The following is a 13,058-nucleotide window of genomic DNA, read 5'->3' as shown; positions in this document are numbered from 1 at the left end:
ACACAGATATAACAAAATATGAAAGGTGGCTGTCTATTCATCATCCATACACTATCCACTTAATGTAAGCAGGTGTATCCAGGAATGCTTAGTTATCACTTTTTAATTCCCCCCCAAAAGGCTAAAATTCAAAGTAATCCCCCCTCCCTGAGAAACTTCCCCTCACTATAAGTCACAAAAAGCCTAGCTAAAAGGTCATCATTTTTGGAACTTCTCCCAGACATCCAGGAAAGTCAGGAAAAGCTCTCCTGACAGGGAGAGTTATGACATGATAAGAGTAAGAGCTAGTTTTTCTCCAGGCATCTGCCAGGGTTAAATACTTGCCTGTGTCTATAGTAACTGCACACACTGTGCTGAAAATCACAAGCTTCCAAGTAAGTACAGAATGCAACTTTTGTTGTATTTTCTGTAACATATTGTAAAAGCTGATGGAAGTTTAAATTGTTACTGGAATGTTACATTACTAATAAATCATGATGCATATTAAAGTCTCTACTGCATATGTATATCCTGTTTTCTGATGCAAAGCCAGCTGTCACAGAATCTCTCTGAGAAAGGGTTGGAGGGTCAGCTGATCCCAAAACTACCTACTGACTACCACTGCATCTAGCCCAAATGAAAAAGGAGGAATAATTTTCATACATTTATTCCATTTAATATTTCATGAGGCATGACTGTTATTTAAAGCTTGTATTTGCTCACACCTGCTGCATTTTCATTAACAAAAGTCCTACATAATACTGAGAGACAGACAGTACAATTCTAATTCATATAATCTGTGAACTCAGAATCATACTTTTGCTTAATTATCAAGAATATGTAACAATGTTAAGTTTTGTCCATTACGGAGAGCTAGGAATGGTCTGGTGATCGACAAGAAAAAGTTATGTCTTCATAAAATGCTAATAAATTTCTTTAAAAAAAAATTGCAAAACAAATGCATATCCTTTCAGTGCTTTATGTCATGAGTTCTGTCCTAGAGGACAGAAGGAGGATGACCTAGAACTGAATATACCATTTAGTGAAATTATATCCATCTGTGTAGGTGTGAATGGCATCTAGTCAGGCCCAAGGAACACTAACACCTACAGGGCTGGACAACGCAGAGAATTATCCAGGGACAGGGAGGCCAAAACTTCTCCCTGATCTAATTAATGTCTAAAAAGTACTAGGAGAGGAAGAGAGAGCAGAAGAACATTTTGTTCTAAATAATTCCCCAAGATTAATCTGAGCTCAATGAGGCAATACAGGTCTGACATGTCAAACTGTTCTCTGGAATAAATCCTACAGATGCAAGATGGCATTAAAGAATAGATTTCTACCAGGATGAAATGGAGCAGCTGACAGTTTCATGGGCCTTAACAAGCTGAGCTGTGCTATCGGAGGGATACAGAAAGTATACCCCATGCAGCTGGCAGGCAAGGCTGGAATCTGATATAGCAGTGGTCTTTATGGAAGAGAAATTAGCCAGGAACTCAGTACTTGAAATTCACTTATCTCAGGAAAACATGTAACACCATTTTACTAGCATAACTGATTTTCTTCAGAACTGATGATGCCTAGAAAGTTATGGAGGAAATCTTGAACTTTAAACTTGGAAAGGTTTTCTTTAATTCTAACTGCTTCTTCAGAGCTTTGTACACACTGTCCAAAGGCAAGTTCATAGACTAGGGAAGCACAATCTCTCTTTACTAACAGCCAAAAGATGACAAACCATCATTCTCATCATGGCATGGTATTACTATCAACAGATCACATGAAAGAACTTCAGCCACCCTACCCTTAAGATCCAATCATAGCTCGTGAAGAGGAAATTCTTCAGTAATTTAAGACCAGATGTACTAGGCTTCACCTGGATTTTCAGATTTTGGAATGTTGTTATTGACTGTGTATACATGCTGTGGTGCCTCACAACAAATAGTTCCTGATCAATTTAGAAGGGTTCATTTGATGAGAAGGTATTTGGTTACCTAATTATTTCATTGAGATCCCAGTAAAAGCATTATTGAACAAAAATTAGCACATTTCTTTAAATTGAAAATTCTGTTCTTTCCACTAGAAGGATATTTTCGTATTTAATGCTCAATATGATAAGAGAATTACATAATTACAAGGAACAAACAAAATATACTTGAGTATAGAAATAACAGATTAGGAATTATACATTAAATTACCTAAACTTGGGTGTGGAGAAAGAGGAAAAAATTAGTAAATTTACTTGGTGTTACAGTTGTTCATTAAAGCATTCAAATATATTTTACACAGCTTCTGGACATACAGTTTGTCAGCACCAATTGGAGACTGATGGATAGCTGCTGCAGTACAGATCCAATAGTACACAACTCCATGCCACAAGATATTCTGAAAATTCCCCCTAAAAAGTCTGGAAGATGCTGGAGTGACAGAACAAGAAAATGTGCATACTACCTTCCAGATGTCAGTTCCAAGTACCCATTCAAATAGCACGAAATTTCAGTAAATGTTACCTTTCTAGGACAAGACAGCATATCAATTCCTTTTCACAATAGCCAAGCTTTAGTTACTTGAAGCAAAAATTTTCTACTCCAGCCCAACAGCTTTTTTTTTAAAATCCTGCTTATAGACCAGACACTCGTTAACCTCTCAGATCTCTGGAGAGTTGTGGTTTAAGGGAACCCAGGAGGAAAAGACAAATTTGGAAAGCCATTTATCCGTCTCACTAGAATTGAGACATTATGGTTTTCATTCTTCCTCCACTCCCCAAAATACCAAATTTCCATCATCAGAGCTCTCTGAATAAACGAACATTTTGTTACTGGACTCAGGAAGAAAGAAACCACATGCCTGTTAGGGACAGAGAGAGGAGGAGTGGAGTATGTGCTTGGGAGCGTGTTTATTTGACTGGATTGCAGACGGTCAACCGAAGAACATGCAGATCATATATTTTTAAGCATTTCATAATGTCTTATTATTAATTCCAGCCAAAACCAAGACCAAAATTATCTGAAATTGGTGCTTGTGTGTCCTGACCCCAAAGCCAACAATGGTTCCATTAAAAAAAAATAAATATCTATGTTCCTCTCAAGTTTAATTTTTTTTAATTGATTAGAAGGCAGTGCCCTTTAGAGTCTATGGAGAAGACAGGTCTCCATAACTAACAAATTGAAATGTGGTCCTGGGTAAATTTTACTTCCAGGAAACCAAAACGTTGCAGTCCTTGAGAGAGAGAGGCTATAAGCAGAAGGCTCTTCTAAAGGAAGGAGTTTTTATTGAACCTGTCACTTGTCATTAAACACTCCATATTTTACCTTAGCCTGATATTTTCATTAGAGCATACAGACCTTTTTCATCTGTGAATGAAAGCATTCCCTTCAGCCTTGTGTTGAATATGGGGAAAGACTCTCTAAAATCAAGCCCACCCAAACAGGACAATTAGGTTCACAAGAGCAGGAAAGGCACTAGGGAAAAATCAAGTAATATTAATACTATGAAAACTCACACATTTAATGTTGACTATCACATCCAACTTCAATGTAAATTCTTATATGCATTTAATAATGTCTATTTTTAATCTCAGAAATACTTGCATATAATTACATAGAAAGCAGTATGGACATCTCTAACTGGAAAACCTGAATATAAAAAGGTGAAGATAATAAAATTATACACTTTGACATCTTTGTTCCCAATTTTAGCTTCTCTGTTGTTTAACAGCCTACAAGAAAGTAACACTGGAGAAAAAGAAAAAAAATCAAACTACTTCGCTTCCTCAGAAGGACAACTGGTTGCTTCTTGTTCCTAGACATAAGTTGCTTAATTTGAAATTAAAATAGAGGAAATATTTAGAGCAAAATTATGCTAACTATGCTAGTCGTAGTTTCATATTTATGATCCCTCTACTGCTAAAACACTTTAAGTAAAGACTTGGGTAGTAAGTACTGTGCAAGGACAGCTACACATTCTTAAAAACTCTGATACAAAGCAGCACCGTTTTTGGCCACCTAATTTCTGAAGAAGAGCTCCCTCATTGCTGCCACCAAAGCTGCACAAACTCTTTGAAGTGTCAGAAGCTGGTGTTAAATAGCTTTAACAGGAGAAATTATCAGTAACCAGAATATCACTGTCTGTCCATTGCTATGGGTAGCTGCACAAACACATTATATAATTTACTGTTAAAAAAAAATGACAGAAATTTTAGTATGCAAATAGGAGCTGAGAGAAAAAAAATATTTCAGGCTTCTTCCAATGCATTCCACTTGTGTAAAAGACAGAAAAATGAAAGGGAAAGAATAATTGTGGGGAAAAAAGCCAGAAAAGAAAGCCACGCCTTTTAAAATCTGAAAGTGCTACCTCAAAACAAAAAAGATGACCTTATGGAATGGTATCATTTGAAAAATACACCATGCACATAACTACAAGGCAAGTGTCAAGTACCACTTATCTTTTCAAACTTAAAATATACATTTTCTCAAATGCAGATTACAAATCTAATCAAATATTGTATTAGCTTTAAGAATTTTTAAAGACATTTCACTAATACAGGGAGGACTGTTATTTGAACTTAAGCTGCCACATAATGAGAGCCTTGTGGATTGCCATAGCATTACAGCCACAAAACCCATTAGCAGATGTAGAAATCTCACATCCCAGCCTTATATAAAAGTCTGCAGCTATGAAATCACTTTCATATACTTTGAACTTAACTATTTCAGTGCCCTTCACATATAGGATTGGAATTGAGGGGGCAAACCACAAAATGGTGCATCAGAGAGCATTCCACATGGACACGTTTCTGTGGTTCTTTCAAAAGTTCTTAAAGAGTTCTTAAAGAGTGGAATTCCACAGAACAGAGTAAAGAAGTACCTGTTTAAATTAAGAAGGGGATTTATCTTTGCTAGTGAACTACTTGGATTTATTCTATGTCTCCACTGTAGATGAATTAAGATACGTAGCTGGCACAAGAAACAGAATTTAACCTAGGATAACAAAGGAAAACACCTATAGGAAGGCTTGCTCTCCAGTTTAAAAAAAAAAATTAAAAGTCTCAAGTGTAGATTATTGTTTCCATGTTTATTCTCACTCACCAAAAGGAAAGTTATTTCTGTAAATTAAAGAAATCACAGGCAAAATAGCTATTATCTCTTCACTTAGCATCATGGTGTCTTCACTTTATTTCATGGAAATAGTTCAACATTTTTATAACAGCACTTGAAAACTTACCATTTGACAAACCATCTGCAGTGAATATCAACATATAGCACACTGAGAAATATTTGACTTGCTTTCATACTGGTGACTTCCATATACCTAGGTAGATGTGAGGTAACTAGATAATTCTGTGGGGCAGAAGCGTGTTATCATTTCAGAAATAAAGCAAACTCATTAGTAAGCATACCCAGAATGTGTGAGGTAGAGTAGGTCTTCACTGTGAAACAAAGAGGAATAAACACAGAAAACATGGTCCTCCAGTTACCTCATAATTTACCATACAAATTTACCATACAAATGCTTACTTGGTTATCTTTCGTTTACTGAAGAAAAGGCACCAATATAAGGTAAAACCAGCTGGGAAAATACACAAAACAGCTAAAGAGAAAGGCTGTTAGAAGAGTAGCGAAGAAAGAAATACCACACCAATCTTAATGTTGAAATGATAAAATTATTTAAATGATGCACTTCATAACTGAGTTGACAGTTACAAATATTTTTCCCTTTCATGAAAACAGGGTAAGCTACAAAGTCAACTGAGAGAGGCTGCTTTCTCTGAAGTGCTCTGGGATAGATGTGTCCTTTTAAACAGTCAGTTACAAACTTCTTAGGTAACAACTATGAAAATGGATCAGGGGGTACAGCGGGGAGCGGGGTAGCTAAGCCTGGCTGGTTGACCACATTGCTTTAGTTCAATTCCCATGTTACCTGAAGCTGTTGGGAGCTGTCATTAAGATTATCCTCTCGTCTCCTGGCCTCCTCCAGCATCTGTGCACTCTTCTTTTTCTCCACTTGCTCTTTGTGCTTCAGATTTGCTACTTTCTTATTTTGGTCTTTAACTTGCCTGTAAAAGAGAAGAGCACTCAGAGTGTGGTCCAGGGCATGCTTCTCATCAGCTCCAGTGCTGGGTCACTGGACTGGGGAAGAGTGGAACCCTCAAGTACCATCACTTCGTTTGCAGAAGGTCACCACACCGAACTCATCCTCAGGTGTTACCCTCAACTGTTAATTCAGCCAAACGAATGCTTTGTTTTGCTCCTTGCCATTAACCTAAATGTGGAAGTTCCCGTAACAAAAACCTTAACTATTATTTGGTATAAGCTATTGATCAAAAGATGCACCTGCCCTCTTGTGACAATGTGGTATGTGCTACGTAGAAATCTTTTCACTGTTCATACACACATGTGTATATAGAAAAAATGCAGGCATGTAACAGACTATTTTGCTTTGGGTAGCACTATATCTCATGGAAGGAAAATAGGAGGATCAAAAGGAGAAACTAATGAAACATGACTTGAATATAGAGGACTACGTACGAGATCTAGGCAATCTGTTTCCAGAAGTAAAATGATTTCTTTTCAACCTCAAGTTCTACTTGTTTACTAGATATTTTGAGGGATTTCCTATCCTTTCTTTTTACAGAAACAAGACAGATCAAGTAAGAACAAACTATTTCAGAACGCGTGCATAATTTCCTTTTCACTTGCATCTATGAATTATTTTTGATGATCCTGGCAACTACCATTGCCTGCTGACGGGGTTTAGCCTTTCAGGGCATTAAGACACATGGAGTATTGAATCTAATTACAGACCCTTTCATCTCAGCCTCCTGACCACAGAGAACTTAAGTCTAAACTTTTAGTCCAATCAAAACAAAACAGGCTAGCTTTGCTTCCTCAGCCCTTTTCTCCATAATTATATCTGGAGTTTGGATTTTGGAATAAAAGACAGACTCTTCGGTCGCAAGATTTCCCCAAAACATCATGCAAGTAGTAGAGACGGCTCTCTAATTTACTATTTAGAAAGGAGAATGATATACTAGCTTCCTATCTGGTATGTCATGCACAAGAGGGGGAAGAATATTTCTTCTGTATTTCAGAAATATTTTTAGAACAGATCACAAACAATTCTGCTTTAATATTGTCTTCAGAACCTATAAGAAAAGTATGATCAAGAACATATCTCTTTGCAATATATATGTTCAAATTATGTGGCATATGGCTAGTCAGTGCTCTGAGTTCTTCCAAAAAAATATAGGTTCAAAACAGAGCTCTGCTTTTTGCAATGTAAGCCAACTGGTGCTGGGAAAATTGCAAAGACAGCAAATTTTCCTTGGTGCTAAAAAAACTTCTATTAGTGTGAAAGTGTGCTGATGGCCTCCAGAGACGAAGTAAAAAAGGAAAGTCCTTTTCTGATGATGTTAAAAAATTACTGGCATACTTAACTACCTTGTCCAACAGTTACAGCTGAATTGAGTCAGGATGCTTTTCAAACACAACCAGTATAACTGTTAAGTTGTTCTAACCCAGTGCTGCACACTGGCAATGGGCGCATTGCCCAGTTTGAAAGCAGACTTGTTCAGCGATTAAACAACTTATTGGAAATATTATGTTGGCACCAACTCAGCTTGTACAATACATGGTTCTATCTGTCCAATAAAACAAACATAGAAAGTATAGCTAAGTTAACACAGAAAATTAAAGTATGTCAGCCCAACACATCCAATTCCACACAGGAATTCTTACTCAACCTCTAAATCAAAATTAGTGGAATTTATTTTTTTTTACAAACTTGCAAAACTAGATTCACCTGTTGGGAAACTGGTCTGTGGTACTGCAATCTACTGGTTGGATAAAAGACAACAATATTAATAAAGCCACAACCATCAACAAAATATTCTGAAGTAGATCATCTCCCGCATGGACCAGAATGTCTTCAAACAAAATATGTATGTCAAAGAAAGGAGTAATTATAAGGTTATATACTATTGACATCCACCTTCTCATGTCTGAATCAAAATTAATGTCTTTCTAATATATTAGGCAGATATTCTGAGACAACCTCAAGCTTTCCTAAAGCGGTTTAAAAGATGGAAGTCTTGAAATTACCTAGTGCTTGTAATACTCAGATCATAGAATCAGAGAATCTATTAAGGTTGGAAAAGACCTATAAGATCATCAAGTCCAACTGTCAAATCAATCCTCATAACTCTCATACTGTTTGGAAACTTGAATTCATGTGCAGAATACAACTATCACTCCATACCTTTGATGTCAAAAAGCAATAAAAGTTGGGCAATAAACCTTTCAAATGATACAGGTATCTACAGCATTACTTAAAATTTCCCCAACTGTTTAACTATATAAACGAAGAAGGCCACATGAAACTTGAAACCTATAAATCTAAAAGGATTGCATGAAATCTAAATCTAAAAGGCTTGATGCATGAAAACACACCTTATCTCAATGCCCATGGTACCAAATTATAATTCTCACTCTTACAATACTTCATGGAGATAATCGGGCCAAAGGTTTAGTACAGACAGGCCCAGAGCCCTTGAACATTTACACCATGAAAATTCTGTGAAAATGTAGAGTCCATACTGTCATTGTGTAAAGAATCCTTTCTTCTGTCAGATAACTCTCAGTCTTCAAAGCCAAAGTCAGAGAATCAATGTTTTTATATATATCTAAACAATATTTAAAAATATTTTAAAACATAACATATTTTTAATATCAACAGACCTCAAAAGCTTGATTAATAAGAACCACCAAAATCACTGCTCAGTAAGACAGTTCTGTTACTATTTTGAACACTGAAATAATACTGATGATTGTTATAGAACAACTTCATCTTCACACCACCACTGAACAATGTGCAGAACTGGACCACATACTGAACTGGAACAATAAAATAAAATACAAAAAGTGTGTGTCTTCAGCGAGCACACTGCAACATTCTATGAGGAGACACTCAAGAGGAAAATAAAGATTTGTCATAATATATGTACACAAGGAAGCTTATTAGGACTGCAGAAAGAAACAAAGCTCTGGAATTCCCTCAGTTTGAGCACTTCGTTTTGTGAAGTTAACATTGTTTTAACTCTTTTGAATACAATTACATACATAGCATATAACCCTGTCAAAGGGATAGAAAGGTTTTAAAGAAATCATCTGTAAAAGCACCTTTATTAAAACTGAAAAAACTGCACAAGATTAAAGATAGCAAAAAGGAAATGAATTAATTACGATGATGGCAACAGCTTAGATATCTGAGTGTTTTCTAGGAAGCACTAGTTTTAGCATATACAGCAACTGAGTAAACACCAGTTTGCAATGTGCATGTGGAATTCCCATCATAAAATAAAAAGCACGTGAATTTCTGAGAGATACAGAACATTAAATATAAGTACATCTTCCTACTGAAACATCTGTTTGAAATAGGACTACAGAGAGAGAAAGAATGCTGGTGATTCCAATAAAAATTGGAGATCCAGTTCACATTCAATAAGATAAAGCTTTAAAGAAGCATATCACTGGAACCAACAGAAACAATAACAAAATTAACAAAAGCAAAACTACCTCATCTTAAAAGACATTTATTCTCAGTCTCCCTCAAATCAAGTAATAAAAAATGTTCTGGTCACATATAAAAGAACAAAATAATCTAATGAGAATGTTTATTATGTTGAATTACAGTGAAGAATCCCGCTCATTTTGGAAATAACAATTTCTTTTGCATTTTTAATAGCAATTTTCAGACAATTACTTTTTTTGAAGTATGGCTCCTAAAAAATTTAGCACTCAAAAGTTAAAATCTTTTCTGTTGCTTAGAATCTTTCTCCATTTCACAATATGTCATGCTACGTACTGCTACAATGGCATATTTTACAAAAGAGGAAGTAGAATCAAAATCAGGCTTCTGATTTAAAAAAAATATACCCCAAAGTCCTTCAGCTAAAGATGGGACAAGATTTTCAGAATTAATCATTTCACTTCCTTTGATTTTGGAAGCCCAACGTAAGCCATATGCATGCTGACAAAATCCATAAGATTTCTCAGTCAGGACACTGAAAATAAACATTATTTTATATGACTTTATCCTTTAGTTTAACAAAATAAAGCTGTATCATTGAAAAAAAGCCACACCTTTCCATTTCTCTATGAAATCCTTGAATTTCCAGTGATGAGGTACAGCCAAACACCATGGGGAATGAGTTAAAATAATCACAATAAGCAACAAAAGCTTTCAAAAGAGAAGATTTCACATTTTAAAATAATTTCAGAACAGGAAGATGAATAAAAGTAAGATAATACCAGTGGACCATCAGGCATTCCTGAAAAGTGGAAAGCGCTTTGTTACCTGTGAGTGCTTTGGATGAGTTTTACTCCCTAATAAAATTAATTGCTTTATAGGCTCTATTATTTATTAAGACTTTCATGAAATTATTTTTTTCTGTTCTAACATGTCTGTTTTTTTGCATTTTAATACTAATCTCATTATCTTTTACCATCATGCATATCAGCATATATAGCTGTTAATTCTTTCCTCATGTGGATTTTCATGCTACATGTTAATGTAACGTAAGCTATTGCACTCATCTGCATGTTAATTTGAATTTATAACTATATTTGAATGTATTTTTCCTTCACAGTTATGTGCCTAACATACAACTGTGTTTTTATAAGTATATATTCACAATGCATTCAACCCACCACAGAAGCTTAACTTCAAGATAAATTGTATATACATGTACACACTATATTTCCTAATGAATACATGCACTAGGAAAAAATATACAGATCTTGTGCACAGCTATAGAAACAGCCTGGTTTATTCTGACTTAGGTACTCAGAAAATATTTCTGTGTGTCAGTCAGCCACGTCAGAAAGATTGTTTAGCTCAAGCCTTCTTTAATGTAGCATTACCACCACCCACAGGACAGTACACTGTTGCTGCAGCTACTAATCCTGATGGACAGATGAACTTCATTTGCTTTAAAGCACACTTTGCTCCTCAGCATAAGTTAAACTGATGCAACAGCCAACATTACTGAAAAAAACTACAAAGAAAACTGTATGCAATGAAGTAATATATTATTTAGTCTAAAATTGCCAATGTGCCTTGTATTATGAAATATTAGATTCTATAATGTATAATACAAAGTTATAGAATATAGATCAAGTTGGAAGGGACCCATAAGGATCATCAAGTCCAATTCCCTGCTTCTCGCAACACTACCTAAAACTAAACCATATGACTAAGAGCATTGTCCAGACGCTCCTTGAACTCTGACAGGCTTGGTGCCGTGACCCCTTCCCCGGGGAGCCTGTCCCAGTGACCGACCATCCTCTCAGCAGAGAACCTTTTCCTAACTTCCAGCCTGAACTTTCCCTGACACAGCTTCAATCCATTTCCACATGTCCTGTCCCTGGTTGCCAGAGAGAGAAGATCAGCACCTCCTCTCTGCTGCCCGCCTTGAGGAAGTTGGTAGCATTGCATAAGACCTCAAAGCACTTTGTAGTCCGAAGAGACACAGAGGAGTACATTTATTCACTTGTGGAATGAAATGGAGCCGCCATCTGAAAGACCGTAACACTACAGCAGTTTAGGTTAGAGCACAAAACACACTATTATGGGAAAAAATTCCCAAAGGAGATGCTGGAAAGCAGGAAACAATCAGCTAAGTTCTCCAGACCTTTATTAGCAGTCTTGTTCATTGATTATTAGATGGATGAGAAAAAAAGGAAATTTTTGCTGCAAAAAAATCAACAATATCAACACTATGGGTTGCTAGTGATCTGAGTTGGATTGATTTAAAACTTACAGGAAAGCGTCCAACTTACTACATTACCCCGGCCATTTTCTTCATCACTTCTTTGTTTTTAAGGTCTGCTCCACCAAATATTTTAGCTGGCCATATCCTTAACCTTAACTTACAAATTTACAAGACCATAAACACAGCGACATAGCTGTGTTGTTGAGTTTTGGGGTTTTTTTTTGTAGTTTTTGTAAAGAAAAATTTACATTCTGGGAATTATAACAGAAGGAAGCCAAGGAGAAACTCTTCCCAAAAATGCTACTTTGTTTTGAAAATAAGAAAGACCCCTGTTCTGAAAGGTTTTGCTTTAGCTTTTAGTTGCTCAAAACTCACTTCACCTTACCAGTAGTTGATCACCAAACCATGGAGAATAAAGGCAGCATTTAGGACGCCTAATTGCTTAACCTCAAGAAAAAGAAAGTGATGAAAGGAAGCTAAATAAGTGATGAAGGAAACAGGACTGACCACATCACACAGTCCCATCACCACAACTGAGTGTCTGATTGACAGCCAAAGGAAAGTTGCCATAAGTTGAACAAAGTTCCCTATCTTATGAATTGAAAAATTAGGATCAGGAGAGTTACACACTGCTGAAGGTCTACATGGCTGGATTTATTTTTTTTAGAACAGTAAGCATTACGTGGGTCTCTTCTTTTGCTTTGTTGGGCTGTACCTAGCAATCCCAGCTTCTTACATAGCTTGTCACTATTCCTCAACATTATACTAAGGTCAAAAAATGGCGCATTAAATTACTAAGTCAAAGAAACAATAATTTCATTATGCTTTTCAAACAGCTTGGTTTAATATTACTGCCTGCATTGCATGTTGTATCCCAGCTAAAAGACCAATCAACATACTTGCAATGAATTACTCTTGTTTGGATACACAGCTGGTAAACTCCAGCACTCAGTTACTACTTCTGCTTGTGAGCCTCTCCTCCTACAATCTCTCATCATTTTGTTACACTGCTCCTTGCTGTTCTGTGCCATTTATATGACAAGGTAACTTATGCCAATGAAAATATTAACAGACTCTGAAAATTTAACTGGTCTGCTGTATGTGAGTCAAGAAGTCCCACAGTGGCTTTAAGAAATGGGGAGGGTGGACTTCATTTCCTGAAGCTAGGAAACTTTGATTTTTAAAAATAAAGTGTGTGTTCAGATCAGCACTGGAGGGGGCAAGGGATAAAGACTAGAAAGGCTACGGGAAACCAGCTTGCCCCAAATTTTAGGAACAGGAGCCTAAGAGTGTCTGAATCAAGAGGTGTGGA

General features: G+C 36.2%; 1 protein-coding gene across 7 annotated transcripts in view; it reads right to left on the bottom strand.

Moving 5' to 3' along the window:
* Nucleotides 1-13,058, bottom strand: part of ERC1 (ELKS/RAB6-interacting/CAST family member 1) — a 304,598-nt gene that overhangs the window by 138,207 nt on the left and 153,333 nt on the right. For all 7 annotated transcript variants that reach the window (XM_064458288.1, XM_064458330.1, XM_064458316.1 and 4 more), the window contains one exon: nucleotides 5,896-6,031. In XM_064458288.1, coding sequence (XP_064314358.1) covers nucleotides 5,896-6,031 — 136 coding nt within the window. The remainder of the gene's footprint in view (nucleotides 1-5,895; nucleotides 6,032-13,058) is intronic.

This window comes from Phalacrocorax carbo, chromosome 1, assembly GCF_963921805.1.
Source record: "Phalacrocorax carbo chromosome 1, bPhaCar2.1, whole genome shotgun sequence".
Classification (NCBI taxonomy): Eukaryota; Metazoa; Chordata; class Aves; order Suliformes; family Phalacrocoracidae; genus Phalacrocorax; species Phalacrocorax carbo.
This window is presented reverse-complemented; position numbering and strand designations above follow the sequence as displayed.